At 47.9% G+C, this 27321-nt stretch overlaps 1 protein-coding gene across 1 annotated transcript; it reads right to left on the bottom strand.

The window, feature by feature from the left end:
* Positions 1-136: 136 nt before the first annotated feature.
* On the bottom strand, positions 137-25672 carry LOC123017273 (ectonucleotide pyrophosphatase/phosphodiesterase family member 7-like). The gene is made up of 5 exons (XM_044418530.1): positions 25417-25672; positions 16286-16431; positions 7801-8427; positions 2684-3009; positions 137-209 (listed from the first exon to the last, which is right to left on the bottom strand). The coding sequence occupies exons 1-5, from the start codon at positions 25670-25672 to the stop codon at positions 137-139; spliced, it is 1428 nt and encodes a 475-aa protein (XP_044274465.1).
* Between the last annotated feature and the right edge of the window lie 1649 nt (positions 25673-27321).

Genomic DNA, 27321 nt, shown 5'->3' with positions numbered 1-27321 from the left:
AGTACTAGATTTCATTTTTAATCCAAACTTGTCTAGGGAGGGCTGGCTTCATTATTACTGCATTGCATTTATTCCCCACTTTTCTTCTTACAAGGAACACGGGGTGGCATACAAAGTTCTCCTCTCCATTTTCTCCTCACAGCAACTCCAGCACCTCGGTACTACCCTCCTCTGAACGGAAGAGCAGCAGCACCTCGCCAGGAGTGCAACTACAGGGTTATGACCTCATTTGAGAACCAGCGGACAGCTGTGGCCAGAGAAGGGCTCGTGCAGAAGAACAAGGCTGATGCCACGAGGGCCAGCGCAACCTCTTGGGTGGGATGGGCTTGGTGCTGACATCGCTGCTTCCTTGGCGGCCCTTCGGAGCCCGCAGCCTGCGGGGCACCGGGCGTCAGCTCTGAGGGCTGTTCTGAGCTGCACCACTGGCACCAGGGTGCCTTGGATGAGCTATAATGCCACATTTCAGCCTCTCGGGTAGTGTGGATGTAAGTACCATTTTACGGTCCCTCTTTTTGGGAGAGAAATAGAAAAGGCCATGTTCTCAGATTTTTAAAAAGGAGCTCAGTGCCTTGAACTGTGAGGGTACCATATTCCTGAGCTCCAGGTCACTGGGGGGAATCGCTGCATTCCAGCAATTGTATAAGCCCTCCAACCCGTGTGTGTGTGTGTGTGTGTGTGTGTGTGTGAGATTGATTGATTGATTGATTGATTGATTATGGAGTGTACCCATTTAGGGCTCCGGTTCACTCCTTCATAATTTGCAGTGTGAATGCCTTCTTAAAGGCTCAGTCATTTAGAAGAGAAAATGAAGGTGCTTTAGAGATGTTAGGCAAAAATAAATAAGGAAACCAAAAGTAAAGATGACCCTCATGATTGCTGGCTGAATGAATTCATGAGAAAGTTTCATCCAGATGCTTGTTGTTTACTAATACATTTTCATAAAGTTTAATAATGCTTGCATTGATATTTCATTCCAGAATAATCAATGTGTGAGTGAAACATGACTAAATTATGCCTGGGAAATGAGTGTTTTATTGATGTTTTGGAGTATGAAAGTGATTTATGGAGATGTGAACATTTTTTACAGGGCTGAATAAAATGGGATTTGCAATGAACAGCCTGCAACCTGCCATTTGCTGACCTTCCTCTTGAGAAGAGAGTTACCATGATTTGCCCTCAACTAACCAGGAGAAAAGCAGGAAACTGGAACATTGGGGTGTGTGTGTGTGTGTGGGGGGGGTAGGCTAAAGCCCACCCTGTTAGGTTAGCTTTCTAGGGGAAGGGATTTTGTGTTATGCTTTTCATGTAGGGAAGCTGCAATTGCTTATCTGCATGTAAATCCCAGGAGAGGCTGTCTGGGGATGCGAGCTCGAGGGCTTTCGCTTACAAGAGCCTTTCGGTGGTTTGCATAGGAAGAGATGGAAGAAGTGATTGCTTGCTGGGGTCTCATCCGATCAGCACCCTGTGGGAGCTTATTTCTGGGGAGGTCTTTGGCACGCCTGGGAGCCTGGGGAACCGTCTGCCCCTGGCCTGAATCCGCCTGATGAGCCCTTGCATTGCCTGGACCCTCACCCAGGGAATGTGGGCCCGGCCACCCCAAGTGCGCTCCAGGACTGGGATATGACTGGATCTGGGTCGATGTGCAGGCCGCCAGGAGACCTCACTGTCATGACTCTGTGCAGGAGGAGGGAGCAGCCAGGGAAGCGCCTGGGGTGCATTGGCGCCCAGAAGAAGACCAGGAGGGAGGAAGAAGGTACTGTAATCCTCTCGGTCTCTGCTGGGACAACAGCTCTCCTCCTGCTTCTGCCCCAGCAAATGGGGAACTGGCCACGAAGGCTGCCGCGCTCTTCAGCGGCTCCTGCAGAGAACTCCTGGGCGTGTTCTTTGTTCTCAGGGCTGACCTTCGCACCCAGTTCCTTTGTTGCTCGTGCCTGTTTGCCAAGCGCATCTGCCTCAAATTCTGTCGGGTTTGCCCACCCATTCTCTGCCACCCGTTATTGTGCGGGCCTTGCCTGAGCGGGCCTTTTCGGCACCTGGATCCAACGCACGGCCCGTCTTACACATGCCAGATCCCAGCTTGCTTAGGAGCACATGAAAACTGCCTGATGCTGAGAGGGCTCACTGGGCCATCAAGCCCTGGATTTCTCCTCGGGCAGGTAGTGGCTGCCCAGCACCTCCCACAAGGGTCTTGCAGAGCTCTGCAGCTCCCCAAGAGCCTTTTAATTGGTGCCAGGGACCCGACGGGGCACTTCACCATGCTCAAAGTGCAACTCCTCTGACACTGAGCTCTGCCTGAATGCAACACATACATAGAAACAGAGCGAGTCAGAAGGGGTCTCCCGGGCCTGACCCCTGGCTCCAGCCGGCTCCACTCACGACATGCCCACCACGTGCAAAGCTGACTAAGCTTGAGCCCAGAACGCGGGGCGTCAAAGTCTCGGGCAAAGGGCTTTCGCAGGCTTGCTGCCCAGCACCGCTTCGCGCTGACATGCTGCACATGGGGCCTTCTGCATGCGAGCTGCGTGCCGTGCCCGGGAGCTGTGCCCCGTCCGCAAGGACCCGGTGCAGACAGCGTTCTGGTGCTGGCCAGGTCCGCGGAGGGCACGTGCCTGCCAGTTCCTCTCCCCTTCCCATTGCATGCCCACCCCCTGCCCGAGGAAGCAAGCAAGCAGCCACGGCTTACCTCTTCTTCCTGTGACTGAGCCTGCAGGCCACAGCCACGATGGGTAGCAGAACAAGTAAGGCTCCCATGATGCAAATGACAATGAATGGAATGAGGAAGCTCTTTGTGGGAACGAGCATGTCTCGAGTAAATGCCAGAGAGCCATTGTGGGGTTCTGGTTGGACTCCCAGCAGCTCACACATCAGTGGATAGATGTGGATGCTATCAAAGGGCTCTGCAGTGTATCCCTTCTTGAAAGCTGGGCCGAAAGCGATAAAGATGGTCTTCATATCCATGCCTTGGTTGTCGAATCCATGGTCACCTTTGTTAACATAGAGGATAAACCTCTGAAACAGTACATTAAGAGAAGAAAAAGGAATGAGACCTGCGTGGTGCTTTACCTATGGAAACATTGTTCATTTTTGTGGGGAGAGACCTGCTCGGCGATTTCATCTGTGTGCATAATTAAACAACATATAATCCAGGGTGCGATCTTATGCTTGCTGGAGTCTGCTAGATGTTGTAGGACTTTTTAAATGTCCTAGCATGCAAAAGATTGCACCTAAATTACGGAATTCATTTCCACAAGCTGTGCTGCGGGTCCAAACTGGGCCTGGAGTCCCTTCTCAGCAGCCAGTTCTCGCCTGTTTTACCCACCGCAGAGCTGGCATTTTCCTTGTGGCTCCATTCTGGGGCTGAAGTGAACTGCTCTTCAGAGGAGGAGAGCATCTGAATGGCTGCCATTTTGTTTTTCCCCAGAAAGCCCCATTCTGAGGCACTTCTTTTCATTGTGTGAAATTTAAAATGATTGCCACCCTGCAAAGTGACTGCCTCCTTTGCTGCTCTGGGGGACTGACGTGACAGCAGACAGCAGACAGTTTGGCCTTCGATCCTGTGAGCCTCAGTCAGCATAGGCAATGGTTGGGAATGTTGGTCCCAAGCTGTGGTCCCAGCTTGGGGAAAACTGCTATAGGCTAATGTTGTGTTTTTAGTTTATGGGTTGAACTAGATATAGTTTTAGATTTAGTTGTGCTTAGAGCAGGACTGCTGAGAGCTGTTGGCTTATGTCAGTCATGAATACCTTGCTCCATTGCTTTCTATATCTGGATCTAACCCCTAAAGCCAGATATGATATTCTCTTGCCAGAGTTGTCCATCACATCAGATTTGCAGTCTACCTTGCCCCACAGTAGGGCCACACTTGCGGTGTTGGGGCAGCTGGCGTGTATTTCAGAACGAGAGAATGTTTGAGTTGCAAGGCTGCTTGGGATACTCACTACAAAATTGGTTCCCTCGGGTTGGTCGGGGATGCGATTTGTTGGAAGAAGGGAAAACAGATGTGATGCAGAAAGCATTCCTACAGGGGACTGATCGTGGAACCTCTTGCCTTTCACTGATGGCAGAAAGTCTCCAGACTTGATGTTTTGGCCACTGTATGTCACTGTTGCACCTCATGAAAGCTGCAAACAAGATCACCGGTGATTCCCATGTCTAGCCTTTCACTCGAAAGTGCGGATATAGACCTCAACCATGTGATGTGTAAGGCGGTGTTTTGAGCCGCTTCATGAATCCAGAAGCTGGGCTTCTGGGTGCTCGACAGGTGTGCACGGCACTGGCCTGCTCCCGTGACATCATTTCACAGTGTGGCAATCGTACACTCTAGCGCTCTGTCTTCCACACCTGAACCGGCTCTGACCAAGCCTTGTCCTGGACATGCTCGCTCTGCATGGGCAGGGAGACGTTTTGGTGGCACTGTGCCACTCTCTTGCCCCTCTCAGCTGGACGGAGAGCAGGGCTGGCAGCGAGGGCAGGCATGGCCAGGCGTGCCCCAAGGACCCCCATGGGCTGGCTGGAGGGACCCCTGGAGCTGCAGCCTGCCTGTTCACCTGCAGCTCACTCTCATTCCGACAAGAGTGGTGGAAAGACGGGTGCAGGAGATACCGTTGCTCACCGGCCCACTGGCTCCTGCCCATCAAGCAAGCAAGTGGTAGCTATAATGAGCAAGGGACCCGCACTCTAGGCCTGCGAGAGGTGGTCAGCTGGGACCGTTTTGCCTGGAGGCTCTCAGACCTGGGACTGACACAGCCAAGGAGGGCTGTACCACATGCGCTTTTTGAATACTGCAACCGCTACTGAATTATCTCTACCCTCCCCACCAATGCCCTGCTTTCTGGGGTGGGCAAGTCCTGCTGAAGTCACTTAAAATTTTAAGGGAAGAACAACTAAGCCATTTTACATGTGATTTTGAAGATACCCCAAACCATTAGCTGCTGACAACTGGCATGCATTGTTGAACAACGCAAACCAAAAGTTTTCCAGGGTTCCTGTGATGCTGAAGAGGCCCTCTGAAGAGGCTGTCATGGATGTGAAGGCACTGCTGTCATGTCTCTGGGACTTGCTGATCTGTGACAAGGGCTGGTGGCAGTTCCTGTGGCCATCCTAGGACCTGAGTAGGCTCATCCAGGTGCAGAGAAGATGGTCCCAGACCATTCAAGGACCTTGCACTGAACTTCATCTGGATGTAACCAGGCACCCATAACTGAACACGGAGATGACCTTTCAGGCTTTATACCCATGCAAGCTTCGATGCGGCCAACAGAAAGTTGCACTTTGCTTGGCAAAGCATTCATTTCTATTGGATGCATGTGCCAAGAGCTGCACTTTCCTGTTTTGCAGATGGTGTTTACTGAACCTCCAGCACATGAATGCCTGCATTATAGTTGGCCACAGGGGGCACATTCATAAGAAAAGATCATCATGCAAAACTGATCATTAAAAAGTCGTATTATACAATTGCTGCAGCTCCCCTTGGATCAGTTCCAGCCCTGCTATGGGGGATATGAAATGTCAAGAGTAGCCATTGCAGAAGGAGAATATGCTCAGGCCTTGAATATGCTCAGGCCTAGTCAACTAGGCCTGGTGGGAAAGTAACCATGCGTATGCCCTGAGAAGACAATAAGAACTCATGCCTGTGACGATGCGACGTGTAGTCAATAGCACCTGTGGTGGCCCGGGGTGTTATGATGTGTATTTTGCTTTTGGCAAAGCGTGCTTGTTTCTGTTGTAATTCTGTGTCTGTTATAATGCACGTTTTGCTTTTGACACAGGTGAAGTCTGTGCCTGTTGGAAATCAACATCAAAGAGAGCATATACGTGTGTCTTTGTTAATGGGTGCATCTGTGATGGTTGTAATTTGCATGTGCAGGAGCTGGATAGGTTCCCACTCCCCCCTGTGCAATCAAGGACTGCTGTAGGCGCAAGGTGGTTTCTTTGTAGACTTTCAGGGGAAACAGAGCTTCAATTCTCCCTTCTGCAATTGCTGGCATGTCGAGGGGACTGTTTTCTCACATGATTGTCATGTGGGGATGGAGGTGGGAGCTCACCTGGTACCTATGCTGCACTCCTTTTGGTGCCAGGTAAGGCCCCTTTTCCTTTCTCACACACACTAGTTTCTGTATTAAATCTGGGGCTGTACGTTAAATCTTTGCACTGTTGCTAGGATCTATTTAGGTATCCCTTTGTCATTTTTACATGCTATGCTATAGCTTTACACATTTACATTGTCTTTTATTGAGTTCTATTTTATGATTTTAATTGTGGTGCACTGCCCAAAAGTGTTAGCTATTGGACAGGATGGAAATGTAGGATATAACTTAAATCCATTACATCTCCATTTCTCACATGCTACAAACCTCTCCTCCAGATCCTCGGCATGTCTACTGACCTTTAAGAAGCCTATTGTCCACTTATTGCTGTCTAAGCAAAACTCCCATCTGCTTTAAAAACTGACAGTCGACACACATAAGTAATTAGTACGAAGGGCTTCTCTTCATGAAGCCTTTATTGTGCATTCCTAAGTCCTCAACCATGCTAGTTTGCAAATCCTTCACACAATGCTCTTATCCTCCAAGGCTTTTATTTCTAAGAATGGTCGTAACTATTAAAGGACCAGTACACCATAAAATGCTACAAACGGTGGTGTGTTTTCACAACTCCGCTATGCGGCAATGCCTCTTTATGAACCCATTTAAAAGCAGAGGAAGAAAACCATCAGAAAAAGATGTGTGGAAAGGAGCTGATTTTGTTCCTGCAAGGAATCTGAAAGCAGAGCCTTGGCAAAGAGGCCTCCACAGAAGAGCTCTTCGGCTGCACTTCAGAGCTCTCATGCAATGAGACTGGGAAGAGATGGGAGGACACCCGGTGGAGACGCCCGGGCTCAGGATTTTGTGCAACCAACAGGGCAACGGGATGGGCTGGACCATCTGCAAGGCTGGTTCTAACTCTGTGATTCTGCATGGCAGAATCTGAGGGATGGTGCTTTTAGGGCAGGGGTGGACTACCTCGGGAGTGATCCTGTGGCCCTGGGATTATCTGGGGGGCCACTGGACAACTGAGGTTCCTAGAGCTGAGGTCGGAAACAGAGCTCTGTCCTTGGAGCTGGGAACCTGCGCTCTGCCCCCCCCACACCCACTCCCTGCTGCAGCCGGCATGAAAGGAACCAAGCCAGCTGCCTCTTCAGGGTTAAGAAATTGACCTTGGTGAGGGAGCACTTGGGGGAGTGAGGAGGAGGCCGGGGCCACCAGGAGACGATGCGTCCTGGTGGTGTTCCAGATGCCTCCTCAGCCTCTCCAAAGAGTCTCAGGTGACACCAGAAACTGGCTAAAACACAAAGCAGGCACAGACCAGATCTGGGGGGTTGCGAGCACTGGAGGCACAATCAACAGGAGCGTGCCTCTCGCATCCTCTAGAAGTTGTGGACAGCGGCTTCCACAACCCTTGACTATCGGCCGTGGTTGCTGCACTGACGGATTGATGAGTGTCACCATCCAAAATATCTGGCAGGCATAAAATTGCCCCTTGCTTTAGGGCATCAGATCATTTGTAAACACCTAATGACCCTACAGCGGTTCTAAAGTGCTAAGATTCCCAAAGCTGTGGCCAGAAATGTTATAGTACAGTCCTAATGGTGAAAATGTAGGATTGCAGCCAGAGGGGTATGTCCTGTGTATTGAAATGTTTAAATCCCCCGCTCAGAATGTAGTGAGGAAAAGTCAATGTACATACATTAATAATGCGCAACTCATTGTGCTTTCGAAGACATGGGGAGGAAACGGACTTTTAGGTTTCATGCTGACTTACCCCATTGACGCTGTAGCCAGAATCTCCATAAAGCAGGAGGGGCAGAATGCGTTTATGCTTCGCATAATGGAAATGTTCAGGAAACTCCTGCTTTTTGTACACCTTGAGATGAGGATGAACATTTTTCAAGGCCTGATAGATTTCTTCTTCTTTTCCTGGCTTGGGAAGTATCATGCCAAAGCCACCATAGTCTAGAATGTCAAACTTCACTACATCCTTGAATTTAATATACTTGGCCAATAAGATCTCTTCCACGGCTGGACTCTTTTTGACGGTGGTCATACCGTGGTCAGAGGTGATGATGACGTTGAGGGTGTCTTTCAAGCCATGCTTTTCAATGGCTTCCACCAGGTAGCCAAATGTTCGGTCAATCTGCTGGACCATTTTTCTCCTGGCTTCAGTCTCTGGGCCATACCGGTGCCCCACGTTGTCAGGCTCCCCATAGTAGAGTGTGACGAAATCAAAGTCTTCCTTGGCAAACCAGCCCAGGACGATGTCAATGTTCTCCCTCCATTCCGTCTCATTGCTGTCGGGGTGAGTGAAGGACTCGACCAACGTCCTCTTGACTGCCTGGCCGCTGTAATTGGCACCTCCTCCGGGATAGTGAAAGGAGGCCACTCTCTTGCCCTGGTGGAAAAAAGTGAGATTTCTTTAAAAAGGGAGAGTTAATGGCAGTGGTGTGGAGTTAGAAGTTTGATATGCAGGAGTCCATCATGGCAGTGTTCATAGTCAGGCCCCAATAACAATCCAAATCCATGCACCAAGAATATCCATACACTTATTTCTGTTGGGGTTGTTGACCCACATGCTCTGGATCAACCTGGGCCTTCCTGGGTCCCAAAATAGCCCTCTGGGGTACCCAGGCAGCTGTGCCGTCTTCCCATCCTGCACTTCCCAACTGCTGATTGGTGGTTTCTTGCTTTCATTAATTCATTCATTCATTTAGAAAGCTTCTATGCCGCCCCATTCGCCGAAGTCTTGGGGCGGCTCACAACAATAAATAAATAACAACAATATAAAAACAATATAATTGGAAGCGTCCTGGCCAAAGATGTAAAATAAATAAATAATATTAGCAATTAAAATAACATTTAAATAAAAAGGTCTTCACCTTGCACCGAAAAACATATAAAGATGGCACCAGGCGGACCTCTCTGGGGAGCGCATTCCATAGATTGGGCGCCACCGCAGAGAAAGCCCTCCTCCGAGTACTTGTGCTCCTAATTTCCTTCACGGAGGGTTTCCAGAGAAGGGCCTCTCCCGCTGATCTCAAGGGGTGGGCGGGCATATATGGACGTAAGCGCTCCTTCAGGTAACCAGGACCCAAGCCATTAAGGGCTTTATAGGTCATCACCAACACCTTGAATTGGACCCAGACTTCAATGGGAAGCCAGTGAAGCTGACGGAGGACTGGAGTCATGTGAACATAACGCCCAGTCCCCATCAGCAGCCTGGAAGCTCTGTTTTGCATCAATTGAAGTATCCGGACCGTCTTCGAGGGTAGCCCCACGTAGAGCACATTACAGAAGTCAAGGCGGGAAGTCACCAGCGCGTGTGTCACTGTCGCCAGGCAGTCGTACTCCAGGTAGGGGTGCAGCTGAAGAATCAGCCAAAGCTGAAGGAAAGCGCTCCTCGCCACTGCTGTCACCTGAGCTTCCAGTGAAAGCTCTGGTTCGAGGAGCACTCCCAAGCTGCGGACCTTGTCCCTAAGAGGGAGTGCAACCCCATTCAGGACTAGGTTCAGTTCACCCTCACCGAAGCCCAATTCACCAACCAGCAGGACCTCTGTCTTGTCTGGATTGAGCTTCAGTTTATTGGCCCTCATCCAGCCCATTACCTCGGCCAGGCACCGATTCAGCACAGCCACTGCCTCATCTGGATTGGTGGAGAACGAGAGGTAGAGCTGAGTACTGATGATTCCACAGCCCACACCTCCTGATGACCCCTCCCAGCGGTTTCATGTAGACGTTAAACAGCAAAGGGGACAAAAAGGATCCCTGTGGTACTCCATGGCATAGCTGCCATGGTGCAGAGGTAAAGTCCCCCAGCACCACCTTCTGGAATCGGCTGTTGAGATAGGAGTGGAACCACCACAAAGCAGTGCCTCCGACCCCCAATCCTGCTAGCCTATCCAGAAGGATACCATGGTCGATGGCATCGAAAGCCGCTGAGAGGTCCAGGAGGACCAACAGGGACGCACTCCCCTGTCTCTCTCCCTGCACAGGTCATCGTACAGGGCGACCAAGGCAGATTCAGATTCATGCAGGTGTTCCCCCACTTTCTAGAAGGTTGAAATGTCTCTTAAGGCTTTGTAAGTAGTAGGAAGTACTTTAAGGCCCAAATATGTGGACATTCCTAGTATTTACTTACTTATTTATTTATTTGTTAGAGTTCTATCCCGCTTTTTTTTTACAAAGTGCCTTCTGTCATTCTCCTGCTGCTGCTTCCAGTCTTATCCCCACAACAACCGCCCTGGTAGGTAAGCTGGGCCAAGAGTCTGTGGCGGACCAAGTCTCCCAGCTGCCCCATGGCTGCGTGGGGACGCAAGCCCAGCTTGCCTGAGTCCCAGTCCCACGCCTGGAGCCACTGTACCACCTGGGCTCCCACGTTCAGTATGTTCCACCCTGCTCCTTTTGGCACTGGTCGTGTCCACCGTTGGCCCATGGCTCCTGAGAGCTCCTCAGGAGGGAAATTGTATTTGGCCCTCAGATTGAAAGAACTTCAGCATCCCAAGTTGCATCCTGTTCTTTGAATGTGCAGCGGTGGTAACTCCACTTGTAGAGACCTGTGCTTTCATTCATCTTCCGGCCAACCCCAAATCCAACCTTTGCTGAATTCCACCATCTCACGAATAAATGTTAATGGAGATATCCCCAGCCAAAAAAGGAAAGGAATATCTAGTCTCTGCTTACCAACTTTTCATATTCTCTGACTTCTTCTATGCTAATTTGCCAGAAATGGCAGTAAAATTTGAAGCATACAGTGCAATTTCACAGACAGTAGTTTCTGCTCTGAAAAAAGTCCCAGGCTGCCCTCCCTTTCATTCCATCTTCCTGCGACAGCAGACGACAGAATATTTGTACTATGGGAAGAACAAGGGGTGTGCGTGTGTACATGTGTGTGTACACATGTGTGTGTACACAAATATACAATGCTGTTTACACCAGCAATTCCTGGATGGTTGGAGTCCAAGCGCAAACAGATTTCTGTGCAGCCTAAAAAGCTATGTTCAGAAATATGCCCCAGAGGAAGTGTTTGTGAATATTGCTTGCAATGAAACATGACTTTTTTTTGGCTTGGCTTCCACTTGGACTAAAATCCAAAAAGATTTAAAGGGAAGCTCAAAGTGATAAATAGCTCTAGCATCACTCAATGATCTTTGCAGCTGAGCTGGGGACTTCTGGTTCAAATCTGGCATGCGGCACAAGTTCATTTTGTTGCCCAGGTAGGATGCCCGCCTTCACCCAAGTCTTTGCACCAGCTTGCTGAGGCACATCTTCCACTGCACAGGCATTTGAACACTTCGCCTTGCTGTGATCTGGGTTTGAGGAGCTTAAAAAGTTTTAATATCATTCTTTCCTGATTGCTTGTGTTCTTCCTTTAGTTTAATTGTAAAGTGTACATTGTGACTTCCAGCTGCTCTGTCCTCTCCATGTCAGAATTTTTTAAAAATCCCGTTGGTGGAGTGGAGATAATTCCACCCCTAAAGAACATTAAATGAATTCAAATAGCACCTGGCAGGGGATGTTGTTGATATTACTGTTACTATTAATACAGTGGTATCTCGGGTCACGAACTTAATCCGTTCCAGGACTCTGGTCATGACCCAAATTGGTCATGAGCCAAGTCAAATTTCCCCATAAGGTTCCGTGTAAATGAGGTTAATCCATTCTGCAACTATTTGTTTTAATCAGAAAAATGTGAAGCAAAGCGACGAAGGGCAACAAAGATGGTCTCCATCTCCCGCCCGCCCGAGCATGACCGCTATCGCACCTGTCATCCCCGCATGCGCCCATCATCCCAGCAGGGTGGGATGGGGCGAGACGACGCAAACACGGGTGCACTGGGGTGGAAGACGGGCATGGGCACAGGCGCGCTGGGAGGGGGGAGAGATGGGCGGAAACATGGGTGCGCTGCGATGGGGAGACGGATGTGATTGCAGTTGCCACCCAATGCGGAGTTTGCGACCCAAGCCAAAATGTTCGTGAAATTTTTGTTCACAACCCGATTTGGTCATGAACTGAGGCATTTGTGAGCCGAAGTACCACTGTATGACTTCAATTCTAGATCATTCACCTGAGGCTGTAAAGTAATAATGTTGCTCCTGATATTTAATATACTATTTTAGGATTTGGAAAAAGGTCAGTGCTGTTATAAAATCTAACTTCAAAAGCAGGCAAATCTTGCAAAGGAAAAAAGAACAACAGACTTGCAATGCTGGGGGAGGAATAAGGTGAGCATGTACCACCGAAGTGGCTGTCATGATGCTCCATGTATTTCAAAATACCTATTTTATAGTGCAGTCCTGGGCATGGCAGGGCTAGTTTCTGGCAGCTCCCACCCCCATGTGATAGTCCTTTCCAAGTGGTGCCCTCACCTGGTTTGGTTCCTTTACTTTGGTTCCACCAAAGGTGAGGCAATGGGTGGGTGGGGGGGATCAGGGACAATATCTCACCTGCTTGTGGTCTACAATCTTACCACCACTGAATTCAGCAGCAGAAAAAAAGGTGGGATGCACCTGAACTTTGGTGACAAACCACTACGGAGGGGCAAAAATGTCAAATATATTGTCATTATTACATTATATTTCTATCCCACCTTTCTCCCTCTTGCGAGGAACTCAGGGTGGCTTAGAAGGTTCTCCTCCACTCCATTTTACCTGCACAACGAGGACCCTGTGAGGCAGGTTAGTGAGCTGTGTGGCCAAGGGGCACTAGAACCTGGATCTCCTGAGTTCCAGTCCAGCACCACAACGCAAGCTTGATCAGGTAAAGACGGCCCTTCTTCCCCTCTGTAAATGCATTACCAGCAAGATGTTTGAAGTCCAGATCCCATGAGACAATGGCAGGGTCTGTGAGGGCTGCATGTTTCCTACAGCCCGTTTGTCCCCCACCCCTCTTGTATCTTAAAGTCTTCCAACAGAAAAATAAGATCTTGTCTCAAGGACCTCCCAACAGACTTTTAAATCCTTCCTGATAGACTAGATTTCTATGAGAAGGGATTGTTACCACAAACATGCAAGCCACCCACCCACTAAGGTGGTATAGTCCTGGAATACACAATTTTGTTTGTAGGATCAAATGGCTGTTAGATCATGGCACTGAGGAGTGTAGACGTCTGGATGTACATCTAAGCCATGAAGGGGATAATGGGGGTCCCCATTCGCAGAAAAGTATCTTGGAGCTCTTGTCCCAGACTTCCATTCTTCTTACCCTGAGTGGCTGAATGCACATGGAATCAAACTCTGGCAGGGGAATTCCTCCAATTTCTAATTCTAACAAAACAATTTAATAAAACTCTATAAAAATGTAATTATGTAGAAACAAGAGGGTATTTACTGTTCTTGCCTCCCCATTTTATTAACATAATCAACTTTACTAGCAGCCATAAAACTGTGATATTACCAGTTTTACTGGGAACATTATTTCCTGTTATTACTGCTGCTTCCTTTTATTGCAACAACCATAGTGTTTCTTATTATTCCTGAAAAGTTTTGTGGTGAGGCAGCTGGTAGCTTTGTCAGGCTGTTCTCCCCACTCCTCCTCAAAGCGTATCTTTTGCTTACTCAAATTAAGTGCTTGTAACTTCAGCTGTTCCTGCATTTCACTTTGAAGACTGTTTTCGATTTGATGTAAGCTAGATTTAACCTTTCGCAGCACGAGCTTTTTAAAATGCCTGCTCAGTGTGTCATTTGAATTAGCATCAGCTCTCCACCCTCCCCATGTAAGGGCAAAGAAACTGTTGCTAAGAGAAGTTGCAGAACTGAAAAGGAAAAGAAAAGAAAAGAAAAGAAAAGAAAAGAAAAGAAAAGAAAAGAAAAGAAAAGGGGTTTTATAAGGCTGTAGATTTTGATTCTTTCCCTTTTGTTTGTACTAAACATGATAACATTCCTTTAGAGAAATACCTCGGTGTCTTTCAATCATAGCTTAAAGCATCACAAAAATGTGCACGTTACATTTACTACATTTAATTCTTAAATTGCTGAAGTGACATTTGCTGGCATCAAATTCCACTGCTCTGCATGGAATTATGCACCCATTGCTTGCTCTAGAGCAAGAAGTATGAGAGCTGTCAACCAGCTACGGAATGTTTTGTTGATTTATTGTCTGCCTCTTACTGATTGAGCAATTAATTAATTGACTAAAGGCAAATAAACCTGCATAATTAGATACCATGAGTGGCAGATTCTGGCAGCTAAACCCAGGGGCTTCTCTTCTGTGCTTGGATGCCACCAAAGTAGATGGCTAGAGAGCAATTCTTGGCTGCAGGACCAGGAGACAGGTGGGGTCCAAGAGGGTTCATGCAGCCCTATAGACACTCAGTCTTTTGGGCAGCAGAACTGCTATCACTGGATCATCCCCAGCTCTTTTTCTGCCTCTACAGCCCCCTTTTTGCTGAGCTTCCCTAAGTCTTGTCACAGATCCCAGGTTCTAATAATGCCCTAGTTTTTATTCCTACGTGTCTGCATTTAGTAGAATGTGGCCAACTGTGACATAACTGTTTTCTAATTTTACACAGCCAACAGGATTGCCCAATGGCATAGGTTAAGTGCCAGGTAAACACACTGGCCTGGTTTGAACGTAACTGTCTCTCATGGTTTCAACAAGCCATGGATTGTTGTATGTGAGCAGGAAAGAATGAATGCACTATCTCTTGTGTCCACTTCTGCTTTCTAACAGCATTCTCTGATTGGTTCATTCCTCAGTTGCTAGCATAACATGTGAACCCAGATACTTTGGGTCATTCATGGGTTGAACCACCCACATTCAACCCATGGTGTGTTCCTAGGTTAATTCTGGGTGGTTTTAAGCCCAAGCATCCAGGCTCAGACCATTATGCCAATATTTCATGCAAACAGTCCTATTGTTTCTGGGCTTGGTGAACCAGAATAATGATAAAATGAGTTTTAGGAGCCTCCAGCTCAAGTTACCATTAAAACATTCATTATTTTAACTTTTGCCATCTTCATTTTCCATCTGCCTAATCATTTCCTATTGTTCCCATCCAAACATGCCAGTGTGGATTCCATCAAAAAAATCCCTTTTAGATTTGGTTAAGTTTATCTCCACAGAAGCATGCCAGAATTGGAGTTGAAACGGAGTAATTGATGCTTGAAAGAGAATGCATGCATGCATGCGTGAATATATTCAGCATGATACACATTAGGTTCTGAATTAACAGTTGCTGGAAAATCTTGTGGGTGATGCTGTGGTATTTGCAAATAATGACGACTTTGGCTGATCTTCAGCTCTCAGCTGGTGGCTTCCTTTGAGCATTCTAATCTGGTCTTTACTTAGATACTGGTAAAGTTATGGAGATGTGGACAATCCTCTTTGGCTATTCACCAGCCAATGAATGAGTAGAGCTAGTTTTGGAAAACTGAAGCTGCCCAGGATCAAACATGGATTCTGTATGACTGCTAACTAGTGCCATTGAAAAGAAAGGGAACATAAAAAACAGGGGGCAAATGCCCCATATCTGGTGGGGTTCAAAATATAAAAAGCCCCAGTGTTCTTTAGCTTAATGTTCTTGCTGCCAGCAACAAATAATGGCCTTTTTGAGTAGGAGAAAGTGCGTGCAAGTTGGGGTTGGGGTTTGGAGAAAAGGGTGGGGCCCGAAGAACGGGCAGGCTGCCCTGGGGCCCAATGGGGACCCCCACATGGGTCACACTTGATGCCAGCCCCGCTAACATGTCACTAGTGAACTAGTAAATCTAGTGAATCTAATAAAAGAGTAAGTAATCATACGAACTTTAGCATTATAAAGGTGTTGCCTGTTTGTCTTGGCTGCCACTCACGGACTGGCAGAGCTATCCTTGCTTTTAGCAAGCTCAGCAGTATTTGTTGCAAGAAACCACCAGGCAAAACTCTAGATATGACTGTTCCTTGGCCAAACAAGTAGACTCAAAAATAAGATAGCGGCATACCTAATGCTGAGTAGGCAGCAGGAATAGCTGGATTTAGTTCTGTTTGTTCCATCTGTGTGTCATGGCTCCCCAGGTGTCTTTTGTTCTATTTTCCATTTATTGACATCACTGGATTTTTAACGGATGTGTAACAATTTTTCTCTTCCTGTACAACTGCATATGAGCATTAATGTACATTAGTCTAAGTGCAAATGTGTGCAATTCTACCATTTTTAAAATAATCTGCAACGTTGTGCAATCGGCTCAACTCAAAGAAGCTGTTATGTCCATTCCCATCTCTCCATTGCATTCCATTGCATTCCATTCGTCAACACATACACCTTGCCGTGGATCCATTACCTGGTTCTGAGCTGTGATCCACAGTGGAAGAACGCCATTGTCCCACCACTCACTCTTGTTCTGCGTTTCTTTGTGGCCGTATTTTCTCAGAGTCTCTGTATTGAACATCATATTATGGATAACACCATGGTCTTCGATCCAGCGGCCTAGAACAGTACAAGCACAAAGGGTTACGAGAGGTCGGAGACGGGCGCGTGCTGCAGCGCTAGCGAGTGGCTTGGCTCTTGTGCCCCCTCTCTGCTCTCTTGCAGCGTGGCCAATTTGGCTGCGACCTCCACTATCATGGAGGAAGTTCGCACTTGGATGGGATGTTGCAGGAAAGCAGCGCAGCTTAAGAGCATTTCTCTGGGCTCCTCTTTTGCTCCACGGAAAAGCTGCTACCCTTAAAGTCATACAACACTGCAAAGTCCATTGTATCTGAGCCCAATAGACTTCTGGTGATTGGAAATGGAACACGCCAGATTTTTCCTTTCAGGTTCCAGAAAAGTGTGTGAAATATTTGTGCCCATCGAGAACTGAGATGTGAGTATGTGTAGTGCCATTTCCAAATTGGTTCTTTTGTGCAAATGAGGATCTGGCTCTTTAAATTTGCATAAATCTATTCATGCTTTTTTAAATATTTTATCACATTTGCAAGTTCATTATGTAACATCCACCTCAGCTCCATCCAATTGCTACTTCCTTGTTAGCTCACTATGCTCCCTACATCACAAAGAATGGGCCATTGACAGTTTCATCTGGTTCGTCTCTCTGTTAGGACACCCGATTTCTGCACATCAGATACGATACATTGCTAAATTATAATTTTCAGTTATTATTTTTTGGCTCCCATGATTTGTCCAAATGGCGTCATGACTTTTGCCTCTTCCTTCCCTCCTCCTCCCTACAAATATGGTGTGTGTGCATTTATTTACTCTTTCTTTTTTGGAAAATTTGGATCCCAGCAGTGGTCGTCACAGCGGGGCAGAATGAGGAGGAGCTGAAGAAGCCAAGGGGAGTGCCGAAGAGCAGCAAGGAACCCAAGGCAGGAAAGGCATCCTAGGCCAACAGGCGGCGTGCTCAGGGCAACACAACAAGGGTGCCGCTGCTCTCTTCCCTGGGCATTTGTCCTTCCTGAGGGAATAGGGCATCCAGCCTCAAGCCATGGTAGTGTAGGCAAGACAAGCTGGGGGAAAGTAGATATAAGGATCCCGGGGGTGGCCTGTGCCAGACCAAGAGGAGGCCATGGTGGGAGTGGCAGGTGTCGCAGTTTTTGTCTGCCTCCCCCGGGAGGAGCCAGGATACACTCGTGTTGAGTGCAAGCTGGCAACCCCCTCAAGGAGAAGGCGAAGGGTCTCGAGGATGCCACCTGCACCCTGTGGGACACGGGGGGGAGCAGTTTCCGGGCATTGCCCAGGAGGCCCCCAGGCCCACTGGGGACAGCCCCTTCCAGACAGCAGGTGCTGTCTGAGGTGCTTTGCTCCCGGGATGGGTTGGCATGGCAACCCTGCAGAGGGCGAGGCGGCAGGTGTGGCTGGGATGACCAGTGGGGGCAGCCATCCTGCTAGGAACACAGAGCTGCTCCGGAGAAAATCAGTGCTTCTGAGAATTGCAGAAGCAGCATGCACATGCAGCTCCTGAGCATAAGCAAAGTGCTAGTGCCTTTGGGAGTTGTTCAAAGCTTACATTGCCAAGTGGAAAACAACTTTGTGGAGAGATGATTATTTTAAAACAGAAAACTCTTTTAATGCTCTTGACAAGAAGCCAGGGGAAAAACGCTGACAACAATAACTCTGAGTAACCTTTAAATCCATGTTTTGAATCCTGAGACTACAAACTGGTTATTGAAATACCAGACCTGAACGTTCAGATAAGAAGGATGAAACTTTAAGTGTAGACAAATTCTTGCTCCATGTGAAGGTCAGATGGAGAAGTCTTTGTGTGAACGCATTAGTGATTGCCTTACAGTTATCAGTGCATGAAGTTGTGATTAAGTGAGTCATTGCCTTGGCTGAAGATGTACAAAAAAAGAGTCCAGGTAACCGAAGGCTGTGTTTTGTACCACAATGAGAGCTGGCAGCATGAGCTGCCTAGCAGCTTGTGCTAAGATCCCTATTAGGAGATGGTGAGAAGCTTGATCGATGGACACCAAGTTTTCTTACAATAGCTTAACACTTTCAACACTCTAGTAAGCTTTGTCCAGAGGGCTTTAAAGTGACTGGGTGGGAGGGGAACTGGGACCAGAATCCCTGGAAACCAGTCAAAATTCATCAGGCGAAGGAACAAGGCCAGGGTCAAGGGGAGATATGATAGCCCCCTACAAGCACCTCAAAGGCTGTCACAAAGAGCAAGGACAAGACTTCTTCTCGTCCATTCCGGAGTGCAGGAAATGAAATAATGGACTTGTGTTAAAAGAAACCAGATTTAGACTAGACACCAGGAAGAATTTCCTCACTGTTAGAGCAATACAACAATGGAACCTGTTGACGCACTTTCTTGAGGGATGTGAACTCCTCTGTGATGTTGCTAATTTGGCCAGAGAGCCATTTGTGATGTCGGGCAGAGTGTGAGGCCAAGAAGACCAAGAAGACAGGAGGGACGGCCATGTTACAGGCTTCCCCAATTTACTGGCACATGCTATAGAGCATCTTTGGATTAAAAAGCCAATCCGTTTTAGCCAATCACATTCAGAAACTAAGCAAATCATTATCTGAGTAATGTATTTACTTTATGGGAAGATTTTCTTAATGAGGAATATTAATTAAAACCTACTGTATGGCTTGTTGGCATATAAGCATATCTGCCTGCCTGTTTTAATTAATTCCCAGTAAATAATGAGTGCTTATAAACACGTAATTGCATTACAGAGTTTAGAGCTGTGTTGAACTTAGTCAGCCTTTAGGTAAAATAACCACTTTCTCTGTGTGTGAGAGCTCCCAAGGAAAGGACACAGATGGTCTTGTGAATTTCACTTCTGCAGGAATGTTGCACCTCAGGCCCCAAGGGTCGAATCCAGCCCTCTGGGCTTCCTTGGCAGGCCACACCTTCGGCCCTAGCTGGTGCCACCCCTTTCCTTGGCTGTCAATCATTTGTACCTTCCCAGGTTTTGAGAATTGCCTCTGAAAGGTTGAAATGCTTTTCCTAAGAGTTACTTACTGGCAGCAAGAGCTTCAGGCTGAACCGCGTGGTTTTGTTTTGCATCGCTTGCATCCTTATTCTGGGTCCTACGTCCAGCCCCCTGTTTCTTGCAGCTCCACCCACCAAGAAAATGTTGCTCCTCGGGGCTCCTCCAAAATGGAATTCAGCCCTTGGGCTGAAAGAGATTAGGAAGCCTTGAGCTGGGAAAAGTACATAGAGGGGCAAGGAGGGCGGTCAGGGGGCTGTGAGGAGTGACTCCATCATCTGGGACTGGTCTAGCTTAGAAAAAAGGCAAGAAAGGGGAGGCATGAAAGAGATGCCTAAAATAATGCACTGTGAGGAGAGAGTGGAGAAGGAGACATTTCCGCCCTTGAGTGCAGGGTCATGCCGTGAAGCCGATTGATGGGAGGTTTGGGACAGATCGGAGGAAATAGCTTTTCAGCCAGGCGTGATTGAACCGTTGACTTCGCTGCCACAGGAAGTGGGGATGGCCCCCAGTGTGGACAGCTTTAAAAGGGGACTGGGCAGATGCTCAGTGGCCGTGGGCCGCTTCCTCCCCCAGAGGGGGCACGCCTGCTTGCACCGCTGGCTGAGGGACTGGGGCTGGCAGAGATCCTGCCCCCAGGCTGCCTGGCAGCTGGCTTGCCAACCTGCCATCACAACAGTGAGAAGCATCCAGCCCGGCTGACCAGTTCACATGCCCCAGATCTTCCTGAATTAAAGCATCTTTTGCCAGTCCGCAGAATAACTAACCGAGCTCACTCAGCATGGAGTTCCAGAATCTGGGAGCAGCCACGGGAAGGCCGTGAAAGGGTTTTTAAAAAACGCAGATCCTGTAGTCCCGCCTTCCCCAGCCTGGTCGACTTCAGAGGCGTTTTGACTGCAACTCCTAGAATGCTCATCTAGCAGGGACACTGACTGGGGATTCTGGGTGCTGCAGTCCAAGCATGTCTGGAAGGCACAAGGTTGGGGAAGGCTGCTGCAGCCCATCAGGTGGACCCAGGTGCAAAATGGCGGCAGTGATGCAAGACGCTAAAGGGTTCTGCAAGTCCAGGCCCACATCATGGGTACCATAGAGCAGTGATCCTAAGAGCTGAATTCAGAGAAAGACAGGACTGTGGGGGAAAATGATAGCTGCTTCTGAAAAGAAAGAACGAACCTGGGAAAGATATCCCGATCAGCTCTTGCGCACTTCATGTTCTGTTGTTGTGCTGCTTGGGATGCAAGGGCCAAGGCTGACTAGGCAAGGCTGAGGCCGGCAGGTGGTCGGGGAGAGAGCCATTTGCCTGCCCCGTGCTGCCCAGGCAGGCCCGCTGACCGCAGGGCGATGCTGCCCCATCACCAGTGTTGAAGCAAGATCCAGCCACAGGTCCGGCCAGCTGCTGAGCAGAGGCTGGTGGACACCTGCCTGTTCCTGTGTCTCAGGCGGCAAAAAGCCTAGGCCAGCCTGTCAGGGACATTCGCGGGAATGGCTCATGGGGGCTGCTCAGTTGCTGCCGTTCAAAACTCGTCCCTCCAAAGTGGCAGCTCCAGTTTACCAAGATGGTCGTGGGAATGGGAGCCACCGTTCTGAATGCTCTCCTGCATGTGTGTGTCTTGCTAGGCCCATTAAATTCATGGCTGTGGAAATGTCCAGTTCATAACGATTGTCTTCCAACCTCTCTCTGCCACCAGAACGATTCCTCTTTCCTGACCCTGTTAGCTATTTGTGGGATGTGATTAACTGAGACCTGTAAAGTCTTGTTGCATGCCTTTCTCTTCCAGAAATAGGATCTTCAAGGTGGATATCAACCTTGGTAGAACAAGTCTAGGAAATACAATTGCTTAAACACCAGTACCAAATAAGTGACCCCCCAAAAAACCAACCCACCCTCCCACCCGTGTTAGCCTTCCCAACTTAGATTCCTCCTGAGGCAAGGGATTGCAGTTGCCCCCTGAAGTTGCAAAGAGAGTTCTAATCCAATGCTTCTGGAGGCTGCCAGATCACGGTGCCAGTTGCTCAACCAATATTTTGCAGGTAAACCTAGTGCAAAAGGGCCTGTCTTAGGAAATGCTGACGTTGGGCCCTTTTGATGGCTGCACTTTCCCCCTTTCATGTCAAAGGAGTTCCCTTTACAACAGCCTTTTTTTTTTTTTTTTTGCAAACTGCAGAAGGATCTTTGCAAGCAGGGCAGTTCATTGGCCCATGAACCCAAGGATAAGATTTTTATCATGGCTTATGCAAAGTTTATCTCTTTGTATCTGATAAAGTCTTGGACTGCAAATTCTGTTTCTTCCTTCTATGGATTATTCTTCTCTTGAAGACAGAGGTCATATTCTGGAAGGTTTTATTCAGCTGTTGTTATTCAGGTGAAATCAATTTATTTGTAAAAACAAAGCTATGTAAACAGAAGTGACAGAGGCTTTATCTTTTCTTTTCCTTAAAAGGAAGAAAGAAATGTATTTTCGTAGGTGAGACCCTTTTCTGATGAACCTGAGGGATGATCCTATGTCTATCTCTTCTGGGAGACGCCTTCCTCTTTTTCAGGGCCAGTTCAGCCATGAGGGCCTGGCTCTGCCAAGGGACATGACTTGAGCTTGGAGGATCCTTAGCAAGAAATGAAACCTCCTGTGCTAAGGATGATATGCAGTGTGTTGAATATGATGGTGAAATATGGATGCAGAATATAGGCAGGCAAAGGAAGGCTTGTGTCCCTTCACTGTGGCTGGCTTGGTCTTCCAATGGGCCAGGGGTTCTTCCATGGACCCCAAGGATGCTTGAGTGAGTGGTGCACCGACAGAGAACAAAAGGCACTGCCTCTTGCCATGGCTTTCATAAAGCTCCTCTCTCCCACTGTTGCTGCCTTTCTCAGGCTGTGTGCAGGCTCCATCCACCTTTCTCAGAACAAAGCTGTTTCAATCAGCTAGGAGCTTGTTCTTGTGGCCCTTAAGGCTGTTCTTGGGGGCAGAATGATGCGGGAAGGCAGCTCCAATGCAAAGCTCTCTCTGCAAAGCTATTCCTAACAAGTTGAAGGCCTTGGCATGGCTCCACAAAACTCTCTTGGCTTTTAGACCCTGGGAAAGTTTGCTTGCCACCTGCTGAGCCTTTTTAATGTCCTTGCTATCTCCTTCGTAGGGCCTGTACAATACAACTGCCAGTTGCTCTTTCCCCCTCCTTGGGGCATATCCTCAAGGAAGCTTCCTGCAAATCTATGAGAGTTACAGAGCACCCCATCTGGAGCATGGAAGAGACCTCATAAAATAAGGAAGGTATTTCTGTTATCACATTTAAGATCGTGCATGGATTGCGAATGTCAGAAATTCTCAATGGATCTCAGTGACGTGATTGTGGAGTTCTGTGAATCTGACCTGCAGATTCTCCAGCAGACTGGCCTTTTCTGAGTTTCACAGGCTTCATGGGCTTGTGGACTAACTGTTTTTACATTTACAGTGAGGGATTGGTGCAAATACACATGTGCACCAGTGCACTATGGTATGAATGTGCTTCCCAAGCATGGATGAGATTCTGGTACTTTCCTGAAAATCAGTAAAATTCTGTCTGGGATGTGGATGTAATGAAAGGTGCCTGACCATCTGCGAAACACAGGCGAATCCATGGTTAGCCTGGATGGATCCCCTAAAGAACAGACCTGTTAGATCTGTGTTGCTGCTGCCCGTGCCTTTGGTCTGGATGTGACAAATACTTCTTCAGTAAGCTCCAGGGCTTGAGTGACTCCTGAAGCTCGGAGAGGTCGACATACGGCTTTGGTGGCCGAGTGCTGTATTTTACGGAGGACACTCTCTGCTTCAAGGTGTCTCCTGCCCGAGTCTAGGAAGGAACCCTGGCACAGGACCGCCCAGGGCCTTCGCACCTGGAGAGGAGACCGAATGGCTGAATCCACACAGATCTCCTGGTCACAGACTTCCTCTTTATGGCATCACATTTCCATTTCCATGTCCGTTATTCCACAGGAAAGATTATTTCTAAATTTGCATTATGCATGAAAATGAGTACATGCAAGTGTGACAGAGGCCAGTGTCCTCCGGTGGCTTCTTTGTGAGGACGGGCTTCCTCTTTTTTGACAGTGCACTAATTGCTACGCTGGTGCCCTCTCTCTGGGGCGTTGTGGTGCCACGGAATTCCAGCAGCGAAATCAGTGGGATGGTGGTGGCAATTTCAGTGGGCAGGTTCAGTGGGCAGGTTCAGCCTCCTGAGGTTCCTGGGGTGGTTGTGGAATTTGGCCCTCCAGCGTGGCCCACCCTTGCCTTAAGTACAGGGAATTGCTCTCCTTTTTCCATCTGTCATGATCTTCCCAGCAGCCCCTGCTCTGTAGCGTCTGCACAGCCCTCCTTCCCCAGTCTTCTTCCTTCACTTGCGATGGGCATAATTGGACATGTTTCATAACCTCTCTCTCCCTCAAGATTTTCCACCATTCATACTTTCCTCGATTCATCTACCACACTGCCTGTGCTGTACGCGTCACTCTCTGAAGTCTACTCTTGTACTTCTGGCCTTAACGGAAGACCTTTGCGAGGAGATCCTGGCTCAGCATGCTGGTCCACCGATGCATCCCTTTATTTTCTTAGTGTCCAACTTTGACTCCATTTCTGTTGGTACTCATAATCTCAGGGAGTAATAATCTAGAATAGACTAGTCTAGTTGCAGTCTGGATGAGATCCCATGCTGCAGCATGCCTAGCATAGTGGTCCACCTCACCTCTTGTTGGACAGAATTCCTTATTGGTGCTTTGGAATGGGCTGAGGAGATCATAGAGGATCACCGTGCATGGATGGCATGCTTTCCACTGTGCCACAGATGGAGATCAGCATGTCATGCAAATGAGGATCGGTGCCTGAGGACACCCCACTCATCCGTCACTACACGTGGCCAGTCTCTGCTCCAGCTTCCGTGTGCTGCACTCAGCAGCTTTTGAATGGCCAAGTCTTCCAGTGACTGAAAAGCCAAGACAGTGCTTAGGATAAGCTGGAAAAGCACAGAAGGCACAATAATAGCATGTGAGTGAACTGACGTTCTGGGTACTGCACAGTACTGTACTCGTCGCTTGCATGGATTTAGGGGGAACGCACATTTCAGATCCTGCTGGATGAAAATGCAATCAGGTATCCTGTTTCTCACTGTCAGGACATCCAGGCTAGGCATGGCTGGGCACCTGCCGGGGAGTTGCTCCCCAGCAGGGCTCAGACGGACCTTGCTCCCCTAGACTTGCTCCTGTTCTTAGCCAGCCTGGTTGTTCCCCTGCCTTTCGCTTTGGGGAAGGAGATGTCCTGGCCCCTTTGCTCCCTAGCTCTTTGTCTGTTAAGTAAGCAAGTGCTGGCCATGATGAGAAAGAGGAGGAGAAGCAAGAGCAGCTGATGGCCATGAGGATGGAAACGAAGTCTCCATAAAGGAAGGGTCCGTGGAGGGTGTCTTTCCCAAAGGCCTCCAGCTGTCGCTAAACAGAAGACTTGCCTGCTCAGAAATGTAGCTCAGAGAGACCCTGGATCTAGAAAAAGTACCAGTTCTTGTAACTGACATTAAACTGGAGTTTAGAGATACCTGGCCAACCAGTCAAATGCAGGCTTCTCTGAATCCAGGCCTCCAGATTCTGCCCAAACCCTTTCTCTTCTTCTCGGGCCCTGCCCCATTTGCCTGGGCCATGTTCTTTTATAGACTCTGCTCTGGGCTTCTGATACAGTTTATGCCTTCCTGTGGTGTCCTGTAACTACAATGCTGCTAGAGGGAATCTTGCACCTCACTTTCCCCCCACCGTGTACCCAACCAAGGCAAGAATCGCACAGATAATGCTCCCCAGTTGTGTCTCTGGCTGCACTCACTGCTGGAACTTGGAGCCAAGAAATTCAACCAAAGTTATGCTGACTGTGACAGGAAAAAAGGTTTCCCCTCTTGGGGCTAAACATTTTAAGAAGGCAAAACCTCAATACAAAAGCAAAAGAAACCAGGGTCACAATACTATCAGGGAGTTAACTGAAGTTGCATCCATACAATACAGGTTGTTCCTGGTAACAGGACTTACCTGAGATGGTTGTGAAATGGGAAGGTGAAGTCATAGTCACAAATGGAGGAGTGATGTATTTTGCTCTCACACCTTCCTTGACTAAGTTGTCCATGTTTGGTGTTTCCACATCCTGGTCATAATCCCATCGAAATCCATCAAAGGAAATCAAAAGGAGCTTGTGGTCCCTGCCTCGTCTCTCATTCTGACTAGCTGGATGGCAAGCAACTGTTACCAGGAAGATGGAGTTCAGGGCAAGCGCGCAGTGTAGCTTCATGCTGGACTGCTCATCACTTGTTCAGAAGGTGCTTTCTTCTAACCCTCTGCTTTTCTACTCTCTGATGTATTTTAATCTAGAAGAGCAAAGCTCAGTATAGATAAGAATATTCATAGCTGCATCCATCTTCATGACATTACTAGTTTTTATGGAATGAAATTGGACCAAATGCTAATGAGATAAAAGAGATGTATAATAGTTTGAGATCTCACAGTTCAGGGAAATGGAAACATAAAAAGCAATGTGAGGAACAGGTAGCATTTGTTGGTGGATGAACACAAGGGATAATGTAGTTAAACAATAAAGTGACCAGATTAAAAAAGCCTTTTGATTAACTGGAAAGGTGGCACTGATATATTAGGCAGTACATTAAAAAGGTATTATTTTTAGATACAAGTACATAAAAAGACCACAGATGACAAGGATCAACTTAGACGAGAGCGACTAAGAGTCTTTATGATGTGCTAGGATTAATAAATGTATGATGTTATTTTTTAGTGTACCCCCATCCCACTTCAACAAATGTAAGAAGTCCTGAGTTTCAGGTAGGACTCAGAAGAACTCTTTTTTGGAGGGGTGGGCGGTTCACTTTTTAGTACAAATGTATGAAATGCACACTCTCTGATCCAACCTAGTAATCATAGTGCAGTTATCCATGGGTTTTTGTTTTCGTTTTGTTTTTTGCATTTCTTTGACTGTTATGATGCAGTTCCCCAGTGAAGAAATGTGGACAACAGTGCATATATTTATGAAAATAACACAAATAATGTCAGAAAGCACTATGTAAAATCCATATGTTAGAAAACACTGCATGTATTAGGTGAAACGCATACAAGATTGCATCGCAGGTAGCTCGCAGACTTCAGCCATTCTACAAATGGACACGGAAATGGGACAAAAACAGATTTAAGACAGGAAAAGCATGAAATGGATGGATTAATCCAATCCTAGCTATAGTTATATATGGATATAGGATTGTGTGTGCACGTGTGCGTGTGTGTAGGTGGATTGTAAACAGAGAGCAACAACACTGGTGTGCTTCTTCTGATACAGAGGAAATAGGCCTGTTGCTTTACAGCAGTTATTTTTATCCATGTGCAACTTGCACAACTGCACTGCTTATGCGTGGACGGGGTTCAGATTGCCCTGGAACTCATTATCGGTGCTATCCGGTGTGGCAACAGATAACCAGGAGCTGATGGGTATCCAGTGGGAGGCACACGCAGCAAAGGGGCTCCTCTGCATTTTCCTTACCCCCACCCTCCAAAAAAATGATGGCTGATTTTGGCTCTTTGTGTGTTTTACCCTGGCTCTGAAGAAGAAGAGCCAGAGGCACCACCTAGGTTCCTCTTTCCTGTCCACTTTCTGAGAACCTTCCAGCTGCAAAGCCTTCCACCTTGCAGAACTGCAGCCAGCATGGAAACAGCACGCCAGATGTCAGGGCAGTGGGAGGGCACTCCAAAGTTGGGGTGCTTTTCCAAGGTCGGAGCTGGGGGACCTGCTCCTCCTTATGCTGCCTGATGGCATCTCACAGCCTAAGGTTGTATCCAAACTGCCTCACATTGGATTATCTAACGGCCCTAGGAAACAAGGCAGGGGAGGAAGTTTCCCCGGGAGCCTCGCTGGAGGAGGTAAGCAGCCAGAGCATG

The sequence above is a fragment of the Varanus komodoensis genome, unplaced genomic scaffold (genome assembly GCF_004798865.1).
Source record: "Varanus komodoensis strain SLA01 unplaced genomic scaffold, ASM479886v1 scaffold90, whole genome shotgun sequence".
NCBI lineage: Eukaryota > Metazoa > Chordata > Lepidosauria > Squamata > Varanidae > Varanus > Varanus komodoensis.
The sequence above is the reverse complement of the archived record's forward strand: the minus strand, read 5'-3'. Positions and strand labels throughout refer to the sequence as shown.